Source organism: Salvelinus alpinus, chromosome 2 (genome assembly GCF_045679555.1).
Source record: "Salvelinus alpinus chromosome 2, SLU_Salpinus.1, whole genome shotgun sequence".
In the NCBI taxonomy this organism is placed as follows: Eukaryota; Metazoa; Chordata; class Actinopteri; order Salmoniformes; family Salmonidae; genus Salvelinus; species Salvelinus alpinus.
In genome coordinates, this window is record NC_092087.1 from 100,785,405 (window position 1) to 100,813,242 (window position 27,838).

Here is a 27,838-nt window from a genome sequence, read left to right on the forward strand (position 1 = left end):
AGTTTAATACGGCAAAGCTGACAAATTGCACTCAGCGCTTTGAGCAGCGCTCTCCATAGACAGACTGGGGAGATCAGAGTGCCGACCACCCTACTAAAGCCAAGGTTAGCGGAGTAATAGTAACTGCTGTGGGAACTGTTCTGACATTCTCATATATTTTGCTGATTCGAATTGACTGTTGACTGTCGATGTTCTCTCGTGTTCCAGCACAACGTTGCATGGAGTGAAAGACAGTTTCCACTTTCGTGTAAAACATTTGGAAAGTGTTTAGTACCGTCTTTTATTTAGCTGTTATTTTTGTTGGCAAATGAGATTGAGTTGGATGATTTTGTGAATGATCGCATTTTTCTCTCATGCCATGTCGACCAAAACTCAACAACGCCAGCCACTATGGGCAATAGGCCACGTGCTTTTATTAAAACAAAAGACAGGCTAGTTCTTTAACACCATATGCTCTAAAATTCATTCACTGTACATCATTCACAACGCCGTAGGCTACTTCAAAATAACACTGTACATAACTCAAGATCTAAGACTTGAAGAACTAGATATGTTTTAATTCACGTTGAGAAATGTGAAAGGAGGGTGAGAACAAATGTAAAATACTGTCATTATGGCTGCATTTACACAGGCAGCCCAAATGAGTTTATTTTTCTCCATTCATTGGTCTTTTTACCAATCACATGACATTTTTTCCCATCAGATCTTGGCTGCCTGTGTAAACTCAGCCTACATTGATTCAGTTTTGGTGTAACTTTATTAAACGAGCACCACTCTTTATTCTTCACACACATTCTCCGGTGTAACCTCTTCTCTGGGCAGATGAACGAGTAGAGAAGAGACTGTGCGTAAAGTAGATAATCCCACACAGGCCTGCAGTATGATGTTATATTATTCCAACGATTAATGTATGGCATCTTTTATTCTTGTGATTTATCATCACCATGATACAATACTGACTTTTCATGGATAAAGACAATCTACCAACATCATCCACCTTAAATGAAGAAGAATATTACAATTTGTTAGGATTTATTATTTAAATAATGGATACTTTACAATATTCTAAACAAGGGGTTGGAACCAGTTCAGGGAACAGAAAAGAAAACCGAAATTTCAAGGAACAGAACCAGAACTGACAACAAAAGGGATCTATACTGTTCCGGAACAGAACAATATTCAAAAAAAAAAACACAGGTTCCATCCAGGTCATGACATAACAATAGACTTGATGTCAATACAAACCAGCCCTTCTACTGAGTTTAATCATGTATAAAAAATATCCACAACTGAATTCTACTGGAGTCTATGGACTTATTTTGTATTCAATAGAATAGCCCATAGTCAAATGTAGTGCACTACAGAATAGGGCCCATGGTCAAATGCAGTGCACTACAGAATAGGGCCCATGGTCAAATGCAGTGCACTACAGAATAGGGCCCATGGTCAAATGTAGTGCACTACAGAATAGGGCCCATGGTCAAATGTAGTGCACAACAGAGGGAATAGGGCGCCATTTGGGACACTCCTTTTGGGATACTCAGCCCCAGTATATACTATATACAGACTCTTCCCCAGTATATACTATATATAGACTCAGCCCCCAGTATATACTATATACAGACTCTTCCCCAGTATATACTATATACAGACTCAGCCCCAGTATATACTATATACAGACTCTTCCCCAGTATATACTATATAGACTCAGCCCCCAGTATATACTATATACAGACTCTTCCCCAGTATATACTATATATAGACTCAGCCCCCAGTATATACTATATACAGACTCTTCCCCAGTATATACTATATATAGACTCAGCCCCCAGTATATACTATATACAGACTCTTCCCCAGTATATACTATATATAGACTCTGCCCCAGTATATACTATATACAGACTCAGCCCAGTATACAGGCCTATATAGACTCAGCCTCAGTATAAAGGCCTATATAGACTCAGCCCCAGTATACAGGCCTATATAGACTCAGCCCCAGTATACAGGCCTATATAGACTCAGCCCCAGTATACAGGCCTATATAGACTCAGCCCCAGTATACAGGCCTATATAGACTCTGCCCCAGTATATACTATAAACAGACTCAGCCCCAGTATACAGGCCTATATAGACTCAGCCTCAGTATACAGGCCTATATAGACCCAGCCCCAGTATACAGGCCTATATAGACTCAGCCCCAGTATACAGGCCTATATAGACTCAGCCCCAGTATACAGGCCTATATAGACTCAGCCTCAGTATAAAGGCCTATATAGACTCAGCCCCAGTATACAGGACTATATAGACTCAGCCCCAGTATACAGGCATATATAGACTCAGCTCCAGTATACAGGCCTATTTGTGAACTTCCAATACACTCATAAAAGTAAAAGAAGATGAAGATAGCCCTAAATGGTGCTGCCCATGACCATGTTGTCACAAAAGACACAATTGCAAGGTTAGGTGTGAATTTCAATACCTAAAGAGTTAGCTTATGATCCTCACTTCACCTTCATTTCACATCACGCACCTCTCCCTCAACTTCTTTCTCTTCTTGGACAATCACATTGAAAGCACAGGCAGGCTTCCCTCCAATGGATATTCTCTCATGACTTTTTAGACTTCTTAGCTGAGTGAATCCCTCTCCACACTGAGAGCACTGGTAAGGCTTCTCTCCACTGTGTGATCTCTGATGATTCTTTAGGTCTCCAGCAAAGCGAAAATTATTTCCGCACAGTGAGCAGTGGTAAGGTTTCTCCCCTGTATGAATTCTCTGGTGATTTGTAAGACTTCCTGAATGATTGAAGCTCTTCCTACATGTGGTGCAGTGGTAAGGCTTCTCTCCACTATGTACTCTTTCGTGTCTCTTAAGGTTTACTTTCTCACTGAAACTCCTCCCACATTGGGAGCAGAGGAAAGGTTTCTCTCCAGTGTGTACTCTTTGATGATTCTTAAGATTACTTGAGGTACTGAAACTCTTTCCACATTGAGGACAGATGTAACGATCAGGCAGTCTTGACGTATCTGGGTCAACTACACCACTATTGTCCTCCTCTTCAACTTCCCTCATTTCCTTCTCACCAATTTTCTTCTCATCCTTCTCCTCTTTGACAATCACATTGAAAGTAGAGGCAGGCGTCTCTCCAATATGTATTTTCTGATGGCTTTTAAGACTTTTTAGTTCAGGGAATCCCTCACCACACTGAGAGCAGTGGTAAGGCTTCTCTCCACAGTGTGCTCTCTGATGATTCTTTAGGTTTCCAGCGAAACCAAAACTATTTCCGCACAGAAAGCAACGGTAAGGCTTCTCCCCTGTATGTATTCTCTGATGTTTCTTAAGATTTCCTGGCTGACTAAAACTCTTCTGACAAAGAAAGCAACGGTAAGGCTTCTCCCCTGTATGTACTCTTTGATGTTCCTTAAGACTTCCAGAACGATTGAAGCTTTTCCCACACTGGATGCAGTGGTAAGGCTTCTCCCCACTATGCACCTTCTCATGTCCCGTGAGGTTGAATTTTTCACGGAAACTCTTCCCACATGTGGCACAGTGAAATGGTTTCTCTGGAGTGTGTACTCTTTGATGATTCTTTAGATTACCTGAGGAACGGAAACTCTTCCCACACTGATGGCAGGGGAAACGACCACGAGCAGATAGTCTTGATGTATCTGGGTCAACTACACCACTAGTTTCCTGCTCTTCCTTAACTTCGCTCTTTACCTTCTCATCGATATCCTTTTCATCCTCCTCCTCTTTGACAATCACATTGAAAGTACTGGCAGGCTTCTCTCCACTGTGCGACCTCTGATGAGTCTTCAGGTCTCCTGCTCGACTGAAACACTTTCCACATTGAGGACAGGGGTAACTCCCACAACCAGGTAGTATTGATGCTGTGTAACTGGGCTTGTTGACTGAGTCTGGGTTGGGGCTCTCTCCTGTAAGAATATGAACAGATATAGGGTAAAAAGCAGAACGAGGAACAAAGTATTTTAGCTTAATGCAGGATTCAACATTAATTAGGATTAACACTGTATTGAAATAAATACTTTTGTAAGGGGCTTGTTGCATTGCACATAGATAATGCCGCCATTGTCAAATTACAATGCATTGCGCAATGGTCAGTAGCCATTTTTGGGGGGCACTCGCCTTCCCTCTTACAAGCCATCAGACTGCTGAGGGTTATACTACAAAGCAGAATCAATGAGTTTGCCAGCTAACTTGCCTAAATATTCTGAATTAATATTTTATTCAACAACCATAAACATATATTTACATTTCTTAATGAACCAGAAAATCAATGGCTATTTTGGGCTGTTCAACTCTCTGAACCAAAGAGGATTTTAGCCTGAATTTACCTGAGTCAACAGAGTCCCTGTCCACCTCTCTCTCTTCCTCCTCCCCCTCATTGATTTCTCTCTCCTCGCCCTCCTCCTTGACAATCACATTGAGTTCCACTGTTTGACTGCAGTCCCCCAGCGTCACTGACACCAACTCTGGACCCCGCTGTGGGCTTCTCTGGGCTGGAACACCACAACCAGAACCCGGTTCAGACATGGTAGGCTAGAGGTGGATCTAAAAGAGGAGACCCAACGAGTTCAGGGTGATTTTCACAAACCTATGTCGTGGTATAGCTCCAGAAAAGACAACAAAAATGTATCTAAGCTAGCTGACCACGCATCCCGTCCAGCAGGAAACCTTTTTCCATAAAATAAATATAGGATTGACGACAACAGTCAGTCAGATTAGGCCATAAGTGAAGAAAAACACTGGCTGTTGAGTACAAGCATATTCAGTTAAAATTCATTACTAATATCTGATACACTCAGTGATTGAAATTACCACCCCATCCTCAGGAGCCTATTCAAACATTCGCCTATAGGCTATTAGGCAAGACAAGCATCTTCTTGTGTTAGAATTAGGGGCAATTCCAAGGTAACAGAGTGATGTAGACACAGAGTTGTCACTTTAAAATGTATGAAAAACCAATGAATACAGAGTTAAACAAACCATACAACTCCATGGAGCACAAGGACTATTTCCACTGAACAAACCATACAACTCTTTGCACAAGGACTAATTTGAACAATTTCCACTTTCCAAATTCTACAAAGTTTGGTAACAATGACAGCACCAAACAGCAAAAACTGTCAATCTGCACTGTTTTTGTATAATCTTCAGTGGAAATTGTTAAAAGTAGTTTAGAATTGTTTTTTGTGTGTGTATTTTACCTCCTTTTTGTCCCCAATTTCAAGATATCTAATTGCGATTCAATTACGAAAAAAGAGACGCTCCTGTGGGTGTAAACTCATTGGACTTGGAAACTAGAAATGTTCCTGGGTAGAATGGATACTGCAGCACAACGTGCATAATTGTGTATGGTGCAATAAATTATAGGAGGACACACATTGTTGACCATTTAGACTTGAAAAAATGTACAAATAAATAATATTTTATATAAATATTTTAATTATTCTTTGTATGATAACTAGTATAAAAGATATTGTTAATTGTGGACAATAATTAATAGGACTACACACAGAACACATTGTTGACCATTTAGTCTGGAAAAAATAAACAAATAAATCACATAATATCTTATAGAAATACTTTTATTTACAAAGAAAACACAGAGAGGAAGAGGAAGAGAGAGGCTCAACTCAGCTGCAAATCTGTCTCCCTCCAACAGATGGCGTTTTCTCGTTGTTTCGCCCACCAAGCAGGGAGTTTTGTATGGAGGTCAATGAGAGTGTCGATTTTGGTCAACAAAAAAAGTTATGGCTTATTTTCTACACAAGGTTACTTGATCGAATAGAAGTTGTGTCATCCTTAAGTGGTTACGAATGTACTGATATAAGTAGAACACGTGACATGCGTGACACACAACTTTTAGAAAAAACATTGTCTCGAGATGGCCATGCATGTTCACGGCATGACGCTAGGGCTCTCCAGAGGGTGGTGTGGTCTGCACAACGCATCATCGTGGGGGCAAACTACCAGCCCTCCAGGACACCTGCCGCACCCGATGTCACAGGAAGGCCAAAAAGATAATCAAGGACAACAACCACCCAAGCCACTGCTTGTTCACCCCGCTACCATCCAGAAGGCGAGGTCAGTACAGGTGCATCAAAGTTGGGACCGAGAGACTGAAAAATAGCTTCTATCTCAAGGCCATCAGTCTAATAAACATCACTAACACAGAGAGGCTGCTCCCTACATACAGACTTTACCATATCTTTATATGCATATATTCTTATTCCATTTCTTTACTTAGATTTTAGATTTATGTGTATTGGGTAGTTGTTATGGAATTGTTAGATTACTTGTTAGATATTACTGCACTGTCGGAACTACAAGCACAATCATTTTGCTACACTGGCATTAACATTTGCTAACCATGTGCATGTGACCAATAACATTTGATTTGATCCATCTCGCTCCATTGAATACAGGCGGTTGGCGTCAACAACCCTCATCAAATATTCAAAAAAGGATTACAATAATGAGATGTATCGACCAATTCAAAGAAAGGATAGGGGGGAGCTAGACAGCCAACCGTGCCACTTTGTGGACAACTACTCCCATTATTAGGGCGGAGAGACATGCATCTTGTCAGTATATCCATATATCCATGACGGGACTCTTATTCTGAAGGATTCCAAAAGATCCTTGACCCGGAAGTACTTCCTTATTCTTGCCTGTTTCACAACTGTATTTTATTATTTTGATGGAATTTTGCTTCTTATGTCGATGTTCCTTCTTAATTTGCTTGAAAAAGTGATCACACCAACATCTTGATCACACCAAAAGTATCATCGTATTTTGGTACAACCAGAAGTACATTCATTCATTTCCAATGGGACACTGTGCTTGAAATTAGAAGGGGGATTTCGGCAAGGCTATTTTCTTTTCCGCAGGCAAGAACATGTAGAATTGCGTGCGTGCGCGTTCACGCATTAGGGGGGGGCTGAATTCTGGCAGGGGGGTGATTTTCGGCACAACACCTGTTAACGTTAGTTTAGCAACGGTTAGTCCTGCTAATTTTGCTAGCTGGTTACCTAAATAGCTAAACAAAACATCTGTTTTATTTATTTAACTAGGCAAATCAGTTAACAACAAATTCTTATCTGCAATGACGGCCTACCAAAAGGCCTCTGTGGCTAAACAAGGAGCAGCCGGTTAGCTAATTCCTCGCAACAGTCATTTTACGCACGATGACACGACAGCTGGCTAACTATGAAATTAAAGTTACACTTCAACCGTGACCCTGAAATAAAGTTAGCATGTTAGCTAGCTAGCTACACAAACGGGTTGGACGGGAGATGTTTTGCTAGCTAGCTAACGGTGTTTTGGACGGGAGATGTTTTGCTAGCTAGCTAGGATAACAACAAAGCCAGGCCGCGGCAATAACTTCCGTTTCATCATTGAATGCGTTGGTTTACAGACCGTGCTACAAGCATCATTAAAACAAATCATAATAATTAGCAATAGGTTACCTGGAACTGATTTCCTGTAGCTAATTGTTTGGCTGAAAATAACTTTAGGAAATGGTGAGGTCTCGTAGAGCAAGCGGGAAAAACGTATCCACTTTCCGAGTGAGTTTGGATTATGAGATACCGCAGGAAATGTTCGTGAGCGTCTTATCAGCGTAGTCATTGTGCATGTTTTACTGACCTTTGACGGAAAGAAGTCAGGCAAAACAAACGCAAATAGATTTCTCAACCAAAACAAGACAGCTATCATTATATTTATATCAGCAGTGGGATGTTATATTATTACAACAGTGTACACTGTACAGCATCTGTTATCCTTTATCTTCATGTTACTATCAAATCCATTGTATGGGTCACACATGGTTAGCAGATGTTAATGCGAGTGTAGCGAAATGCTTGCACTTCTAGTTCCGACAGTGCGGTAATATATCAAGTAATCTAACAATTCCACAACAACTACCCAATACACACAAATTTAAAGGGATGGAATAAGAATATGTACATATAAATATATGGATGAGTGATGACCGAGAGGCATAGGCAAGATGCAATAGATTGTATAAAATACAGTATATACATATATGAGATGAGTAATGTAAGATATGTAAACATTAAAGTAGCATTATTTAATGTATTTAAAGTGACTATACTGACATCAATAAAGACAATCTACCAACATAATACAGGATTTCGCGACATTCTTTTCTGATTTCTACTTCTGAAAATGTTTGATTTAGTGGAAGCTTTTTGGAAATTCTGAGATACATTTTGCAATGTTATTTTTCTCATGTTAATTTCATATAAAGCAATAAAAAGTCATATGTGCTCAGTTTTAGGAAGATTTTAAGCAGAATACATAATACTAAAACAATTAGAAACATTGAAAGTGCTCAAATCTTCCTGAACAAACAGCTCTTTTTCTGAACAAAAAATGGGATGGAAGCTAGCTCAGAGTTCCAACATAAAAAAATGCCCCCATAATCTGTAGGTACTAAAACATATTAAACTAGGACAAAAGAAACACCTGGGGTCCAATTACATTTACATTTACATTTAAGTCATTTAGCAGACGCTCTTATCCAGAGCGACTTACAAATCTGCATTTAATACATATTATATCTCAAGTTCATCTTCCATGAAAACAATTAGAGACAAAGTGCTTTTTTGAACACAAACACAGCTATTATAACTAACTATAACTATGTTACAATCCCACAGCCAGAAGAGGACTGGCCACCCCTCATAGCCTGGTTCCTCTCTAGGTTTCTTCCTAGGTTCTGGCCTTTCTAGGGAGTTTTTCCTAGCCTGCACCTGCATTGCTTGCTGTTTGGGGTTTTAGGCTGGGATTCTGTACAGCACTTTGTGGTATCAGCTGATGTAAGGGCTCTTTAAATACATTTGATTGCTTGATTGATCCTCCTCCATATCAATTGCTCCACTGCGGAGTCGTTGGTTGTGGTACATGAAGACCAAGGCTCGTAGGTTGTTAGAGGTTGATCGCCTACGGTTTGACAACACAAGTTTGTAGACACTGTTGCTTCGCTCAGCATCAGCCGAGTTTGAGACTGCATGTTTGGGGCGTTTGGCCAGGGTGCTGAGCACAGGAAGTCTCTCTTGAAGACCATCCCAGAAGATATCCAAATCTACAACCCCATCTCACTGTGGCTCTTAGTGCTGCTGGTCCTACATTGGTCAAGAAGGCATCCAGTTCATCTCGTGGTACCTTACTGAAGCCTGGAAGAGCCTTGTAGCTGGACACTCTGTCAACCATAAACACAATGTGACGTTGATCAAAACACCCTAACTTCTTGGAGGAACTCCATGGCAGGCTGTCCATCTCACATGTACTTTGTACGTTTTTCCCCTCTGCATTGCTGTATGCCTCTTCAACAGTGCTCAACATATTTTGTTTTCACAGCAAAGTTCAAAGTCGTCAACTGGGTTAAAGTAGTGTAAATAAGCCTCATTCTGTAGTTATTTGTTTGCTACAATATTCATCTGCAAGTCCTCTCAATACTGAAAGATCTTGTCGTCACGGGGCGTCTGCTCTGGAAGATGTGGAGAAGCTGCTGAATGACTTTGCACTTGTCTGCCATGATGTTCAGCTGAATCTGCAGCAACTGAACCAGCTCGTGGTCTTGTAGCAGCTCGTGGTCTTGTAGCATCTCGTGGTCTTGTAGCATCTCGTGGTCTTGTAGCATCTCATGGTCTTGTAGCATCTCGTGGTCTTGTAGCATCTCCTGGTCTTGTAGCATCTCGTGGTCTTGTAGCAGGTCGTGGTCTTGTAGCAGGTCGTGGTCTTGTAGCATCTTGTGGTCTTGTAGCAGCTCGTGGTCTTGTAGCAGCTCGTGGTCTTGTAGCAGCTCGTGGTCTTGTAGCATCTCGTGGTCTTGTAGCATCTCGTGGTCTTGTAGCATCTCGTGGTCTTGGAGCAGCTCGTGGTCTTGTAGCATCTCGTGGAGTTTCTCTACAGACTGCGGTGCACTTTGGCCACACATCTGTGAATGACACAGAATAAAAAAAGAGGAACATAGGAAATATGACTATGAAATATAAAATGACATCACGGCATAATTACAATGATATGACAATGACTTAAGCAATTGTAGAATGCATGTAGATTTAAATCATACCTGTATTTCCATCTGTATTTATTTAACGAGGCAAGTCAGTTTAGAACAAATTCTTATTTACAATGACGGCCTACCAAAAGGCAAAAGGCCTCCTGCGGGGACGGGACGGGGGCTGTGATTAAAAATAAAAATTAATTAAATTAAAATATAGGACAAAACACACATCATGACAATAGAGACAACACTACACAAAGAGAGATCTAAGACAACAACACAGCATGGCAGCAGCACATGACAACACAGCATGGTTGCAACACATGACAACACAGCATGACAGCAACACATGACAACACAGCATGGCAGCAACACATGACAACACAGCATTGCAGCAACACATGACAACACAGCATGGCAGCAACACATGACAACACAGCATGGCAGCAACACATGACAACACAGCATGGCAGCAACACATGACAACACAGCATGGCAGTAACACATGACAACACAGCATGACAACACAGCATGTCTGCAACACATGACAACACAGCATGGCAGCAACACATGACAACACAGCATGGCAGCAACACATGACAACACAGCATGGCAGCAACACATGACAACACAGCATGGCAGTAACACATGACAACACAGCATGGCAGCAACACATGACAACACAGCATGGCAGCAACACATGACAACACAGCATGGCAGCAACACATGACAACACAGCATGTCTGCAACACATGACAACACAGCATGGCAGCAACACATGACAACACAGCATGGCAGCAACACATGACAACACAGCATGGCAGCAACACATGACAACACAGCATGGCAGCAACACATGACAACACAGCAATGCAGCAATGCAGCAACACATGACAACACAGCATGGGCCCATTGTAGAAGCCATACTGCTCTGAGTGGTACTGCACTGATGAGTTCCAGCGTGTTGCACATGAATTGGGAGCCATAGTCGCTCTCTTCCGTCCTGCCAGTTTGTTGGCGAGGAAGGTAAGGTATCTTATTTTGCATGCCCCTGTCTGGTATAACATCTGCGAAAAAAACTTAGCATGAATGTGTCAACTGATCAAAATGTTTGTGGAAAACACTCCCTAGCAGATTCATGATGTGAGCCATGCATGTTATGTGCAGGGAGTTGGAGAACAATGACTGAAGTGCAGCTCTGTAGGCTTTCTTCGTGTACGCAGCATTCTCTGTGTCAAAGACAAAGACGTCATCATTGGAGATATTGTAGTCTTGTAGACATTTCACCACCGCCATGGAAACTGTTGAATGGTTGCACTGCTCCAGAAACACTGTCTCCCCGAGGAAGCCAATCATTCTCTCCGAGGTATCCAATCATTCTCTCCGAGGTATCCAATCATTCTCTCCGAGGTATCCTTTTCAAGTGGTGCCATGAGGATGTCAAGTACACATCTTCCTTCAACATCTGGAGTTTCATCAAAGATGACTGCCACTGGCTTCCCTGCAAGGTGTTGCTTGAGTTCTTCCTTCACCTTCAGGTAGACATCTCCCAAGTACTTTTCCTGTAGCTGTTGGTATCCAGGGATGGCACCTCCATTGATGACTTTCTCCTTCAGACACTGCCTCATTGAGGGGTGATCACTTTTGGAAAGTGGCATGTTGACTGCTGTGCAAGTGTGTACCCAATCTTTACAAATCCCAATATTCACAAATCTGAAAAATAACAATTGCACCAATTAATTAGATAAAATATATCCACTCACACATTCCACTCACACACACCTCTCCATCAGCCTTGGGGCTTGCTATCAACACAAGATGCACCTCCCATTCACACTCACATTCTCCCTCAAACAAAACAAATATATTCAAAGCTGATCAATCGCTTTCAACTTGAGCATCGATTTTTGTTGTCTTCAAAATACTTGATTGTGATTTTTTTCCTGAAAGGGTCGTAAGGGAGATGAAGAACAGAAAATGTAAAAATAGAGTATTGTGGTTGATATGTACTTTTAAAGCAATATTACCATTTCTGTTTAAATCCAGTAAGATTTGCTTTCGTCATACGTATTAAGTTTAATACGGCATAACGGACAAATTGCACTCAGCGCTTTGAGCAGCGCTCTCCATAGACAGACTGGGGAGAGCAGAGTGCCGACCACCCTACTAAGCCAAGGTTAGCGGAGTAAAAGTTTGAGTAAAACGCCACTCACCTTGATTCTTTCAGCGCTTGCCAGTCTTCCCTGCTACCACTGTAGTCATGGTGATCTGCCGCTGCTGTGGGAACTGTTCTGACATTCTCATATACTTTGCTGATTCGAATTGACTGTTGATTGTCGACTTTCTATCGTGTTCCAGCACAACGTTGCACGGAGTGAAAAACAATTTCCCAACCACTTTCGTATAAAACATGTGGAAAGTGTTTCGAACGGTCTTTAACTGTTATTTATGTTGGCAAATGAGATTGATTTGAATGATTTTGTGAATGATCGCATTTTTCTCTCATGCCGTCAAAACTCAACAACGCGAGCCACTATGGGCAATAGGCCGCGTGCTTTTATTGAAACAAAAGACAGGCTAGTTCTGTAACGCCATATGCTCTAAAATTAATTCACTGTACATAATTCACAACACTTCAAAATTACACTGTACATCATTCACAACACTGTAGGCTACTTCAAAATAATACTGTACATAACTCAAGATCTATGACTTGAAGAATTATATATTTTATTTCATGTTGAGAAATGTGAAAGGAGGATGAGCACAAATGTAGAATACTGTCATTATGGCTGCATTTACACAGGCAGCCCAATTTAGGGTTTTTTCTCCATTCATTGGTCTTTTTACCAATCACATGACATTTTTTCACATCAGATCTTGGCTGCCTGTGTAAACTCAGCCTATGATCCTACATTGATTCAGTTTTGGTCTAACTTTAAACGAGCACCACTCTTTATTCTTCACAAACATTCTCCGGTGTAGCCTCTTCTCTGGGAAGCTGAACAAGTAGAGCAGAGATTGTGTGTAAAGTAGATAATCCACTCTCCATTCATCAAACATTCACCAGAGTAGCCTCTTATATTTAAGCAATAAGGCCAGAGGGGGTGTGGTATATGGCCAATATACCACGGCTAAGGGCTGTTAAGCACAACGGAAAGCGGACTGCCTGGATACAGCCCTTAGCGGTGGTATATTGGCCATATACCACAAACCCCCGAGGTGCCTTACTGCTGTAATAAACTGGTTACCAATGTAATTAGAGCAGTAAAAATACATGTTTTGTCATACTGTCTGATATACCAACGGCTGTCAGCCAATCAGCATTCAGGGCTCGAACCAGCCAGTTTATAATATTCCAACAACGCAGTGAGTGTATGGCATCTTTTATTCTTGTGATTTATCACCACAATGATACAATACTGACTTTTCATGGATAAAGACAATCTACCAACATCATCCAATTTCAATGAAGAAGAAGATTACAGTTTGTTAGAATTTATTATTTAATTAATGGATACTTTACAATATTCTAAACAAGGGGTTGGAACCAGTTCAGGGAACAGAAAAGAAAACCGGAATTTCAAGGAACAGAACCAGAACTGACAACTAAAGGGATCTATACTGTTCCGGAACAGAACAATATTCTAAAAAAAAAACACAGGTTCCATCCAGGTCATGACATAACAATAGACTTGATGTCAATACAAACCAGCCCTTCTACTGAGTTTAATCATGTATAAAAAATATCCACAACTGAATTCTACTGGAGTCTATGGACTTATTTTGTATTCAATAGAATAGCCCATAGGGCCCATGGACAAATGTAGTTCACTACAGAATAGGGCCCATGGTCAAATGTAGTTCACTACAGAATAGGGCCCATGGTCAAATGTAGTTCACTACAGAATAGCGCCCATGGTCAATTGTAGGGCACTACAGAATAGCGCCCATGGTCAAATGTAGTGCACTACAGGATAGGGCCCATGGTCGAACGTAGTGCACTACAGAATAGGGCCCATGGTCAAATTTAGTGCACTACAGAGGGAATAGTGCACCATTTTGGAAATTCAGCCCCTAGTATATACCAGTATATAATATATATAGACTCAGCCCCCAGTATATACTATATATAGACTCAGCCCCCAGTATATACTATATATAGACTCAGCCCCCAGTATATACTATATATAGACTCAGCCCCCAGTATATACTATATACAGACTCAGCCCCCAGTATATACTATATATAGACTCAGCCCCCAGTATACAGGCCTCTATAGACTATGCTACTGTTTTACATGTTAGTCATGTACATGGGCATACGTTACTTTAACAGCAAATAAAAATATATTTAAAAAAAACATTCTACTACATATTCATCATCTAAAGCACCACCCCAACATCAACATATGTGATGACATCATCAACCAATGAGTAGGTCATTATGACGCCGCACCACTGTGATGCAGTGCCTTAGACCGCTGTGCCACTCGGGAGGCCAGACGTCATGTTTTTACCATGACTAGACTAAGGTTTGTCAATGATCATGCTATTAATCAGCTTCTTGATATGACACACCGGTCAGTTGGATGGATTATCTTGGCAAAAGAAAATTGCTCAATAACAGGGACGTAAACAAATTTGTGCACATATTTTTTGTGCGAATGGAAAACGTATTGTTCAGTATATCGATCTCGTGTAAAGGCTTTAGGCCTGGGCATAGCACTATTACAGCAACCACTATAGTTGTTAATGATCTTGTCTCGATCTCATCTAAATACGGATGATACTATTACGTTACGGAATTACCCCGACTGCTGACCTGGCTGTGACAAGGCTACAGTCGGATTTTACAGTTGTGCAGGAAAGCCCTTACTGATTTTTAAAACTCATACTTAATTGTCTCAGTTGGATTACATCTTCCCTCACTCATCGGATGGTTTTATAAATCGAACGAGTCCCAGCATACAAAGACCTTGGTATAACGCTAACATTTTTTTTTTTAAACATACGACTGAGCTTGTTAAGAAACTAAGATTTGAAGTGTTATTTTTTTTTTTACAGAAACTGATCTAGTCTCTCTCTAGTCAGCAGGAAGCAGATTGTGTAGTCAACCTTTCTACCGGTTCTCAATTATGGTGATACTATTAATAAAAGAGCAAACCCGTTCACAGGGTTGGTTAACTCTAGAGACTACATTGGTGTCTATAGAGTTCGGTAGCGTTCAGCATTTGGTTCCCTTGTGCCTTGCGTGTGTCGAATGATCTACAATGCACTTTAAAATTGGAGGAATTGGTGCCTCTAGGGCCTTTCAGACGGTTGTTAGGGACTTGTTACTAAAGAAGTGTCTTTTTTTTAAAATGATTGCGTTTCACTTTTCGTGTATTGTTGTGTATAACACCGTGTATATTGTGTTTATGAATGTGTAGTTGAATGTGTTTATTGTATATTAATGTGTATATGAATTGGTAGTTTAATGTGTATTGTGGTGCTATACAGGCCTCATCTGGAAAAGAGACCTTGGTCTCAGCATTGACTCCCTGTCAAAATAAAGGTCAGATTAATAAACTCTCCAGCACATTAGGTGGTGGTGGTGGTGATGGTATTCAAGTTGAGTTCATTTGTGAACTTCCAATACAGTCATATAAATAAAAGAAGACGAAAATGGTGCTGTCCATGACCATGTTGTCACAGAAGACGCCATTGCAAGGATAGGTGTGAATTTCAATACTTATAGAGTTGCTTATGTATCCTCACTTCACATCACGCTCCTCTCCCTCAACTTATTTCTCTTCTTGGACAATCACATTGAAAGCACAGGAAGGCTTCCCTCCAATGGATATTCTCTCATGACTTTTTAGGCTTCTTAGCTGAGTGAATCCCTCTCCACACCGAGAGCAGTGATAAGGCTTCTCTCCACTGTGTGATCTCTGATGATTCTTTAGGTCTCCAGCAAAACGAAAATTATTTCCGCACAGTGAGCAGTGGTAAGGTTTCTCCCCTGTATGAATTCTCTGGTGATCTCTAAGGCTTCCTGAATGATTGAAGCTCTTCCCACATGTGGTGCAGTGGTAAGGCTTCTCTCCACTATGTACTCTTTCGTGTCTCTTAAGGTTGACTTTTTCACTGAAACTCTTCCCACATTGTGAGCAGAGGAAAGGTTTCTCTCCAGTGTGTACTCTTTGATGATTCTTAAGATTACTTGAGGAAGTGAAACTCTTTCCACATTGAGGACAGGGGTAACGACCACGATCAGGCAGTCTTGATGTATCTGGGTCAACTACACCACTATTGTCCTCCTCTTCAACTTCTCTCATTTCCTTCTCATCAATTTTCTTCCCATCCTCCTCCTCTTTGACAATCATATTGAAAGTACAGTCACCATCCTCCTCTTTGACAATCACATTGAAAGTAGAGGGAGGTGTCTCTCCAATATGCATTTTCTGATGGCTTTTAAGACTTTTTAGTTGAGGGAATCCCTCCCCACACTGAGAGCAGTGGTAAGGCTTCTTTCCACAGTGTGATCTCAGATGATTCTTTAGGTTTCCAGCGAAACAAAAACTATTTCCACACAGAGAGCAATGGTAAGGCTTCTCCCCTGTATGTATTCTCTGGTGTTTCTTAAGGTTTCCTGGCTGACTAAAACTCTTCCGACAAAGAGAGCAGTGGTAAGGCTTCTCCCCTGTATGTACTCTTTGGTGTTCCTTAAGACTTCCAGAACGATTGAAGCTTTTCCCACACTGGGTGCAGTGATAAGGCTTCTCCCCACTATGTACCTTCTTATGTCTCGTGAGATTGAATTTTTCACGGAAACTCTTCCCACATGTGACACAGTGAAATGGTTTCTCTCGAGTGTGTACTCTTTGATGATTCTTTAGATTACCTGAGGAACGGAAACTCTTCCCACACTGATGGCAGGGGAAACGACCACGAGCAGATAGACTTGATGTATCTGGGTCAACTACACCACTAGTTTCCTGCTCTTCCTTAACTTCGCTCTTTACCTTCTCATCGATATCCTTTTCATCCTCCTCCTCTTTGACAATCACATTGAAAGTACTGGCAGGCTTCTCTCCACTGTGCGATCTCTGATGAGTCTTCAGGTCTCCTGCTCGACTGAAACCTTTTCCACAAAGAGAGCAGTGGTGAGGCTTCTCTCCACTGTGCAATCTTTGATGACTCTTCAGGCCTCCTGCTCGACCGAAACCCTTTCCACATTGGGAGCAGTGGTAAGGTTTCTCTCCAGTGTGAACTCTCTGGTGATTCTTTAGATTACCTGAGGAACTGAAACTCTTTCCACATTGAGGACAGGGGTAACGACCACGAAGTCTTGATGTATCTGGGTCAACTACACCACTAGTTTCCTTCTCTTCCTCAACTCCTCTCTTTTCCTTCTCATCCTCCTCCTCTTTGACAATCACATTGAGAGTACAGTTACCCTCCTCCTCTTTGATAATCACATTGAAAGTACTGGCAGGCTTCTCTCCACTGTGCGACCTCTGATGAGTCTTCAGGCCTCCTGCTCGACTGAAACACTTCCCACAAAGAGAGCATTGGTGAGGCTTCTCTCCACTGTGCGACCTCTGATGAGTCTTCAGGTCTCCTGCTCGACTGAAACACTTCCCACATTGAGGACAGGGGTAACTCCCACAACCAGGCAGTCTTGATGCTGTGGAACTGGGCTCGTTGACTGAGTCTGGGTTGGGGCTCTCTCCTGTAAGAATATGAACAGATATAGGGTAAAAAACAGACAGAGGAACAAAGTATTTTAGCTTAATACAAAGCAGAATCAATGAGTTAGCCAGCTAACTTGCCTAAATATTCTGAATTAACATTTTATTCAACAACCAAAAACATATGTTTACATTTCTTAATGAACCAGAAAATCAATGGCTATTTTGGGCTGTTCAACTCTCTGAACCAAAGAGGATTTTAGCCTGAATTTACCTGAGTCAACAGAGTCCCTGTCCTCCTCTCTCTCTTCCTCCTCCCCCTCATTGATTTCTCTCTCCTCGCCCTCCTCCTTGACAATCACATTGAGTTCCACTGTTTGACTGCAGTCCCCCAGCGTCACTGACACCAACTCTGGACCCCGCTGTGAGCTTCTCTGGGCTGGAACACCACAACCAGAACCTGGTTCAGACATGGTAGGCTGGATAGATCTAAAAGAGGAGACCGAAAGAGTTCAGGATGATTTTCAGAAACTTAGATTATGGTATAGCTCCAGAAAAGACAACAAAAATGTTTCTAAGCTAGTTAACCACACATCCCCTAGGAACCCCTAAAAAAATATAAGATAGACGGCAACAGCCAGTCAGATTAGGCTATAAGTACAGGGGCGGCAGGTAGCCTAGTGGTTACAGCGTTGCAAGATCGAATCCCCGAGCTGACAAGGTAAAACGTAGGTCGTTCTGCCCCTGAACAAGGCAGTTAACTCACTGTTCCTAGGCCGTCATTGAAAATAAGAATTTGTTCTTAACTGACTTGCCTAGTTAAATAAAGGTAAAATAAATTCAGTTGATATTCATATCACTAATATCTAATTACCACCCCATCCTCAGTATTCAAACAGGTAACACAAGCACTGTGTGTTAGAATTAGGGGCAATTCCAAGGTAACAGAGTGATGCTGAGACACAGAGTTGTCACTTTAAAAATGTATGAAAAACCAATGAATGCAAAGTTAAACAAACCATACAACTCCATGGAGCACAAGGACTATTTCCACTGAACAAATCATACAACTCCACTATGGCCTATTCATTGCCTTACCTCCCTTATCCTACCACATTTGAACACACTGTATATAGACTTTTTATATTGTATTATTGACTGTATGTTTGTTTATTCCATGTGCAACTCTGTGTTGTTGTTTGTGTCACACTGCTTTGCTTTATCTTGGCCAGGTCGCAGTTGTAAATGAGAACTTGTTCTCAACTGGCCGACCTTGATAAATAAAGGTGAAATTAAAAATTAAAAAAATGCACAAGGACTATTTCCACTGAACATTCTACAACGTTTGATAACAATGACAGCAAACCGTTAAACTGTTATTAAACTTTATATCTGCACTGTTCTTCAAGTAAATGTGTTTTTGTATAATTTTCAACGTCAGCGAGACAAAAAGGCGCTGACAGTGGACTACAGGAAACGGAGTGGCCGAGCACGCCCCCCATTCACATCGACGGGTCTGTAGTGGAGCGGGTCGAGAGACTCAAGTTCCTCTGTGTTCCACATCACTAAGGAACTATCATGGTCCAAAAACACAGGCCGCAAGACACTTTCAGTAGTGTGTATGGCCCCAGTACATCACTGGGGCCGAGCTCCCTGCCATCCAGGGCCTCTATACCAGGTGGCGTCAGAGGAAGGACCTAAAAATGGTCAAAGACTCCATCTACCCAAGTCATCTACTGCACGGCCAGCGGTACCAGAGTACCAAGTTTGGCACCAAAAGGCTCTGGGACAGCTTCTACCCCCAAGCCATCAGACTGCTGAACAGCTTCTACCCACAAGCCATCAGACTGCTGAACAGCTTCTACCCCCAAGCCATCAGACTGCTGAACAGCTTCTACCCCCAAGCCATCGGACTGCTGAACAGCTTCTACCCCCAAGCCATCAGACTGCTGAACAGCTTCTACCCCCAAGCCATCAGACTGCTGAACAGCTTCTACCCACAAGCCATCAGACTGCTGAACAGCTTCTACCCCCAAGCCATTAGACTGCTGAACAGCTTCTACACCCAAGCCATTAGACTGCTGAACAGCTTCTACCCCCAAGCCATCAGACTGCTGAACAGCTTCTACCCCCAAGCCATCAGACTGCTGAACAGCTTCTACCCCCAAGCCATCAGACTGCTGAACAGCTTCTACCCCCAAGCCATCAGACTGCTGAACAGCTTCTACCCCCAAGTCATCAGACTGCTGAACAGCTTCTACCCCCAAGCCATCAGACTGCTGAACATCTTCTACCCCCAAGCCATTAGACTGCTGAACAGCTTCTACCCCCAAGCCATCAGACTGCTGAACAGCTTCTACCCCGAAGCCATCAGACTGCTGAACAGCTTCTACCCCGAAGCCATCAGACTGCTGAACAGGTAATCAAATGGCTACCCGGACTATTTGCATTGACCCCCTTTTGTTTGTTGCACTGATTCTCTTACATCCTCACAAATACTACACAAAACACACACACACACTTTCACTCTGTACATACAGTACCAGTCAAAAGTTTGGACACACCTACCCATTCAATGGTTTTTCTTTCTTTATTCTACATTGTAGAATAATAGTGAAGACATCAACACTATGAAATAACTCATATGGAAACATGTAGTAACCAAAAAAAGTGTCAAACAAATCTAAATATATTTTATATTTGAGATTCTTCAAAGTAGCCACCCTTTGCCTTGATTACAGCTTTGCACACTCTTGGCATTCTCTCAATCAGCCTCATGAGGTAGTCACCTGGAATGCATTTCAATTAACAGGTGTGCCTTGTTAAAAGTTCATTTGTGGAATTTATTTCCTTCTTAATGCGTTTGAGCCAAACAGTTGTGTTGTGACAAGGTGGGTGGTATACAGATGATAGCCCTGTTTGGTAAAATACCAAGTCCATATTATAGCAAGAACAGCTCAAATAAGTAAAGAGAAACAACAGTCATGAAGGTCAGTCAATCCGGAAAATTTCTAGAACTCTGAATGTTTCTTCAAGTGCAGTCACAAAAACCATCAGGCGCTATGATGAAACTAGCTCTCATGAGGAACGCCACAGGAAAGGAAGACCCAGAGTTACCCCTGCTGCAGAGGACAAGTTCATTAGAGTTAACTGCACCTCAGATTGCAGCCCAAATAAATGCTTCACCGAGTTCAAGTAACAGACACAACTCAACTTCAACTGATCAAAGGAGACTGTGTGAATCAGGCCTTCATGCTAAAGGACACCAATAAGAAGAGACTTGCTTGGGCCAATAAACACGAGCAATGGACATTAGAACGGTGGAAATCTGTCCTTTGGTCTGATGAGTCCAAATTCTTGGTTCCAACCACTGTGTCTTTGACACGCAGAGTAGGTGAACGGATGATCTCCGCATGTGTGGTTCTCACAGTGACGCATGGAGGAGGAGGTGTGATGGTGCTTTGCTGGTGACACTGTCTGGGATTTATTTAGAATTCAACGCACAGTTAACCAGCATGGCTACCACAGCATTCTGCAGCGATACGCCTTCCCATCTGGTTGGCGCTTAGTGGGACTATCATCTGTTTTTCAACAGGACAATGACCCAAAACACACCTCCAGGCTGTGTATGGGCTATTTGACCAAGAAGGAGAGTGATGGAGTGCTGCATCAGATGACCTGGCTTCCACAATCACCCGACCTCAACCCCAACTGAGATGGTTTGGGATGAGCTGGACTGCAGAGTGAAGGAAAAGTAGCCAACAAGTGCTCAGCACGAGCCTCCCTGTTAAGTGCAAGTGAAGTGAGTTTCGGAAACAACTGAATGTACGTGTCTTAGAAATAAAAAACTAAATGTTATATGTCCGAACTCGGAATCAAAATGTGCTTATAAAAATAACATGGTCGCTGTGGTAGAACATTCATTTTGAGTAGTAATCTTCTGCATTCATCAGAGTGCCATCTGGTAGCCGGATTTCAGATGTTTCCATGGAAACAGGATTATTATTAGAGGAATCGGTCTTCTTGCGAAGCACGTTTTTAATCAAACTATTATGTTAATCTGACTATCCACAGTAATAATAGTGTCCATGTAACCTCACACAGACAGACTTGGTAACGCTACTCCTTGTATTTTTATTGTTTTACTATTCTCATTTTCCTTTTTAACTCTGCATTGTTGGGAAAGGGCTCGTCAGTCAGCATTTCACTGTAAAGTCTACACCTGTGACAAAACAGGGGAAAAGGGGGATACCTAGTCAGTTGTACAACTGAATGCATTCAACTGAAATGTGTCTTCTGCATTTAACCCGACCCCTCTGAATCAGAGAGGTGCGGGGGGCTGCCATAAATCGACATCCACGTCTTCGGCGCCCGGTAGAACAGTGGGTTAAATTGCCTTGCTCAGGGGCAGAACGACAGATTTTTACCTCGTCAGCTCGGGGATTCGATCCAGCAACTTGGGCTCGTAAGTAAGCATTTCACTGTAAAAGTCTACACCGGTGACAAAACATCTGATCTGATATAAAATTGTCAATAGAAGAAGATAGTTATTTTTGGGGGGTTTCAAATCGAAATAAAAATCAGAGACTCAAGCGTTAACATGTCTTCAATGACTTTCAGTTCTCTTCATGGAACTTCTTTATTCCATAAAGAGAATAATGTTTTCTTTTAGAGTCACTGTGAAACAAATCATTAGTCCCCTTCTCTCGTATCCGTTATCAAACTAATGATCTTCAAGCTGGAACAAGTTAGTAATCTGCTACCGTAGTCAGAGCTAGCGATATATTCCAGCTCATGAATTTCCTGAATAGCTGTATTTGCATTAGCTACTCCGGCTACTTGTTATTGTTGCCAACACCGTCACCGTCCGTTCACACTGAGTTCACTGTGTTCACTGTCCGTTCACACTGTGTTCACTGTGTCTTCACACTGTCACTGAGTTCAATGTGTTCACTGAGTTCACTGTCCCTTCACACTGTCCCTTCACACCGTCACTGTCCCTTCACACCGTCACTGTCCCTTCACACTGTCACTGAGTTCAATGTGTTCACTGAGTTCACTGAGTTTACACCCAGAGAAGTGCCGCTGCTCATTTTGCAGCCCTTAAAAGAGTAGCCAATCCAAGTAGATTTTTCATATTGGACCCGCACATTTTTGGTTCAAACGCATCTGTTTTGTATGCTATAGACTCTAGTGAGTAGGCTGGACCCTGGTTTTATAGACACACAATCGATTATGTACGGTGCAATATTTATGTCCAATATGACAAACAAGTGGATTTAAGCTGATTGGCCACTCTTTAAGGGCCGCAAAATGAGCAGCGACGCTCCTGGGGGTGTAAACTCTGTGGACTTGGAAACTAGAAGTGTTCCTGGGTAGAATGGACCTTTTACTGCAGCACAACGTACACAAGATAAGAGTACACACACAAACAACATTGTTGACCATTTAGGATTGAAATAAACAAATAAATCACATAATATCTTATAGAAATAGTTGTTATCAAACAAAGAATAATTACAAGGATAAAATACATGGATAATTCTGCACTAATTATTAATTTACAAAGTATACACAGAGAGGAAGTTGAAGAGAGAGGCCCAGCTAGGGTGCAAATCTGTATCCATCCAGCAGGTGGTGTTTTTTCCCCAGTTGTTTGGCAAAGTTTTTTAATTTCTTTTTTTATTTTATTTAACCAGGTAGGCAAGTTGAGAACAAGTTCTCATTTACAACTGCGACCTGGCCAAGATAAAGCAAAGCAGTTCGACACATATAACACAGAGTTACACATGGAGTAAAACAAACATACAGTCAATAATACAGTAGAAAAATAAGTCTATATACAATGTGAGCAAATGAGGTGAGATAAGGGAGGTAAAGGCAATAAATAGGCCATGGTGGCGAAGTAAATACAATATAGCAATTAAAACACTGGAATGGTAGATTTGACAGTAGATGAGTGTGCAAAGTAGAAATACTGGGGTGCAAAGGAGCAAAATAAATAAATACAGTAGGGGAAGAGGTAGTGGTTTGGGCTATTTATAGATGGGCTAGGTACAGGTGCAGTGATCTGTGAGCTGCTCTGACAGCTGGTGCTTAAAGCTAGTGAGGGAGATAAGTGTTTCCAGTTTCAGAGATTTTTGTAGTTCGTTCCAGTCAATGGCAGCAGAGAACTGGAAGGAGAGGCGGCCAAAGGAGGAATTGGCTTTGGGGGTGACAAGTGAGATATACCTGCTGGAACGCGTGCTACGGGTGGGTGCTGCTATGGTCACCAGCGAGCAGAGATAAGGCGGGACTTTACCTAGCAGGGTCTTGTAGATGACCTGGAGCCAGTGGGTTTGGCGACGAGTATGAAGCGAGGGCCAGCCAACGAGAGTGTACAGGTCGCAGTGGAGAGTAGTATATGGGGCTTTGGTGACAAAACGGATGGCACTGTGATAGACTGCATCCAATTTGTTGAGTAGGCTGTTGAGGCTATTTTGTAAATGACATCGCCGAAGTCGAGGATCGGTAAGATGGTCAGTTTTACGAGGGTATGTTTGGCAGGATGGGTGAAGGATGCTTTGTTTGCGAAATAGGAAGCCAATTCTAGATTTAACTTTGGATTGGAGATGTTTTATGTGAGTCTAGAAAGAGAGTTTACAGTCTAACCAGACACCTAGGTATTTGTAGTTGTCCACATATAAGTCAGAACCGTCCAGAGTAGTGATGCTGGACGGGCGGGCAGGTGCAGGCAGCGATCAGTTGAAGAGCATGCATTTAGTTTTACTTGCATTTAAGAGCAGTTGGAGGCCACAGAAGGAGAGTTGTATGGCATTGAAGCTCGTCTGGAGGGTTGTTAACACAATGTCCAGAGAAGGGCCAGAAGTATACAGAATGGTGTCGTCTGCGTAGAGGTGGATCAGAGACTCACCAGCAGCAAGAGCGACATCATTGATGTATACAGAGAGTCGGCCCAAGAATTGAACCCTGTGGCACCCCCATAGAGACTGCCAGAGGCCCGGACAACAGGCCCTCAGATTTGACACACTGAACTCTGTCGGAGAAGTAGTTGGTGAACCAGGCGAGGCAATCATTTGAGAAACCAAGGCTGTTGAGTCTGCCGATGAGGATGTGGTGATTGACAGAGTCGAAAGCCTTGGCCAGGTCAATGAATACGGCTGCACAGTATTGTTTCTTATCGATGGCGGTTAAGATATCGTTTAGGACCTTGAGCGTGGCTGAGGTGCACCCGTGACCAGCTCTGAAACCAGATTGCATAGCGGAGAAGGTGCGGTGGGATTCGAAATGGTCGGTAATATGTTTGTTGACTTGGCTTTCGAAGACCTTAGAAAGGCAGGGTAGGATAGATATAGGTCTGTAGCAGTTTGGGTCAAGAGTGTCCCCCCCCCTCTGAAGAGGGGGATGACCGCAGCTGCTTTCCAATCTTTGGGAATCTCAGACGACACGAAAGAGAGGTTGAACAGGCTCGCAATAGGGGTTGCAACAATTTCGGCAGATAATTTTAGAAAGAAATGGTCCAGATTGTCTAGCCCGGCTGATTTGTGGGGGTCCAGATTTTGCAGCTCTTTCAGAACATCAGCTGACTGGATTTGGGAGAAGGAGAAATGGGGAAGGCTTGGGCGAGTTGCTGTGGGGGGTGAAGTGCTGTTGACCGGGGTAGGGGTAGCCAGGTGGAAAGCATGGCCAGCCGTAGAAAAATGCTTATTGAAATTCTCAATTATAGTGGATTTATCGGTGGTGACAGAGTTTCCTATCCTCAGTGCAGTGGGCGGCTGCTCTTATTCTCCATGGACTTTACAATGTCCCCAAACTTTTTTGAGTTTGTGTTGCAGGAAGTAACGGGGTTTTGTATGGAAGTCAATGAGAGTGTCGAATTTGGTCAACAACAAAAAATATTATTTGCGACAAGGTTTATTTGATCGAATAGAAGTTTCGTAATGTTTCGTAATGTTTAAGTTACGAGTGTACTGATATAAGTAGGACATTATACTGGAGTAGTCCCGAGATGGTAGTAGATGGTAGTAGCATACAATCGCTCCAATGAATACAGGCGGTTGATGTCAACAACCCTCATCAAATATTTTTTTAAAGGATTACAATAATGAGATGTACCCACCAATTGAAAGAAAGGATGGGCGGGAGCTAGACAGCCCACCGTACAGCTTTGTGGACAACCACTCCCATTATTAGGGCGGAGAGACATGCATCCTCTCAGTATATCCATAATGTTTGGTATACATGACGGGACTCTTATTCTGGAGGATTCCATAATGTTTGGTATACATAACGGGACTCTTATTCTGGAGGATTCCAAAAGATCCATGACCCAGAAGTACTTCGTTATTCTTGCCTGCTTCACAGCTGTATCATTAATTGAATTGATCAAAAATGTATCACTAGCCACTTTAAACAATGCCACTTATGTTTACATACCCTACATTACTCATCTCATATGTATATACTGTACTCGATACCATCTACTGCATCTTGCCTATGCGGTTCTGTACCATCACTTATTCATATATCTTTATGTACATATTCTTTATCCCTTTACACTTGTGTGTATAAGGTAGTAGTTGTGGAATTGTTAGGTTAGATTACTCGTTGGTTATTACTGCATTGTCAGAACTAGAAGCACAAGCATTTCGCTACACTCGCATTAACATCTGCTAACCATGTGTACGTGACAAATAAAATTTGATTATGATGGAAAACCGAATTTAGCTTCTTATGTCGACATTCCTTCTTAATTTGCTTGAAAATATTATGGAAAAAGGGTTATGCCTTGATCACATCAACAGCATTATTGCACAAAAAGGTACACAGCATCATCTGGATGTGTGTGCAACAAAAGTTCAACATTCACATTCTGCTACCATTTCTGTCAAGACGCATTGGTTCAATAAATTCAACATAATCACCAAACAGAACGCACTGCCTCTGCAAAGCAATGCTGCAAGGCAAACACCGGACCTGTTGGAAAGGAATATACTTTTATTTAACCAGGCAAGCCAGTTAAGAACAAATTATTATTTACAATGAAGGCCTACCCCGGCCAAACCCTAATGATGCTGGGCCAATTGTGCGACACCCTATAAGACTCCCGATCACGGCCGGTTGTGATACAGCCTGGATTCGAACCAGGGTCTGTAGTGACGCCTTTAGCACAGATGCAGTGCCATAGACCGCTGCGCCATTCGGGAGTACCAAAACGCAATAATACTGTCAGTATGATCGAGGCGTTAGCAGTATGCATAAACCTGTAGCCGGGTAGTTTAGCAACGGTTAGTCCAGCTAATTTGGCTAGCTAGCTACCTAGATAGCTAAACCAAATATTTTGTAACCAACCTATCTGTGGCTAAACAATGAGCAGCCGGTTAGCTAGCTAGCTAATTTCCCAGGACAGTCATTTTACTCACGATGAGACGACAGCTGGCTAACTATGGAATGAATGCCATACTTCAATCGTGACCCTGAAATAAAGTTAGCATGTTAGCTAGCTACACAAACGGGTTGGACGGGAGATGTGTAGCTAGCTAGCTAATGGCTAACAACAAAACCAGGCCGCGGCAACCAGTGCGGTTTAATCCTGGTATGTGTTGGTTTACAGACCGTGCTACAAGCATCATTTTTTAAATGTTAGAAATTAGCAACAGGTTACCTGGAACTGATTTCTTGTAGCTAATTGTTTGGCTGAAAAGAACTTGAGAAAATGTTGAGGTCTCGTAGAGCAAGCGGGAAAAACGTATCCACTTTCCGAGTGAATTTGGTCTGGATTATGAGATGGGGCAGGAAGTGTTCGTGAGCGTCGTATCAGCATGATCATTGTGCATGTTTTACCGGCCTCTCTTGTTCAATCGTATACTTACAATGTGTGATAAATTAGGATATTATACTGAATTACATCAACCAGACTCGAAGGTAAACTTAAACATGTCTTTACTCCGTCACTGTCCGTGTAATAAACCCCACATTCCTGTGGCGACGTCATATGTCAGCACGTCACATCAATACACGACATTCCCCCTTTACTTGGACATGAACTTTAATGTCAACCTGACATTTGGCCAAACCCTAACCCGGATGACGCTGGGCCTCTGAC

At 42.2% G+C, this 27,838-nt stretch overlaps 1 protein-coding gene across 1 annotated transcript; it reads right to left on the reverse strand.

Moving 5' to 3' along the window:
* Positions 1–393: 393 nt before the first annotated feature.
* LOC139542011 (zinc finger protein 721-like) lies at positions 394–27,725 on the reverse strand. Its single transcript, XM_071346992.1, has 7 exons — positions 27,398–27,725; positions 18,008–18,222; positions 15,847–17,774; positions 11,507–11,677; positions 9,528–9,989; positions 4,357–4,561; positions 394–3,936 (listed from the first exon to the last, which is right to left on the reverse strand). The coding sequence occupies exons 2-7, from the start codon at positions 18,204–18,206 to the stop codon at positions 2,516–2,518; spliced, it is 4,386 nt and encodes a 1,461-aa protein (XP_071203093.1). The 5' UTR covers positions 18,207–18,222; positions 27,398–27,725; the 3' UTR covers positions 394–2,515.
* Between the last annotated feature and the right edge of the window lie 113 nt (positions 27,726–27,838).

What these genes read in the sequence shown, in the direction of transcription:
- LOC139542011 (XM_071346992.1), bottom strand. Translation starts at nt 18,206, where the DNA reads ATGTCTGAACCAGGTTCTGGTTGTGGTGTTCCAGCCCAGAGAAGCTCA. An exon ending in TGATTGTCCAAGAAGAGAAA is followed by an intron (nt 11,678 to 15,846) that starts TAAGTTGAGGGA and finishes TCAATGAGGCAG; the next exon opens with TGTCTGAAGGAGAAAGTCAT. An exon ending in CAGGGACTCTGTTGACTCAG is followed by an intron (nt 3,937 to 4,356) that starts GTAAATTCAGGC and finishes ATATTCTTACAG; the next exon opens with GAGAGAGCCCCAACCCAGAC.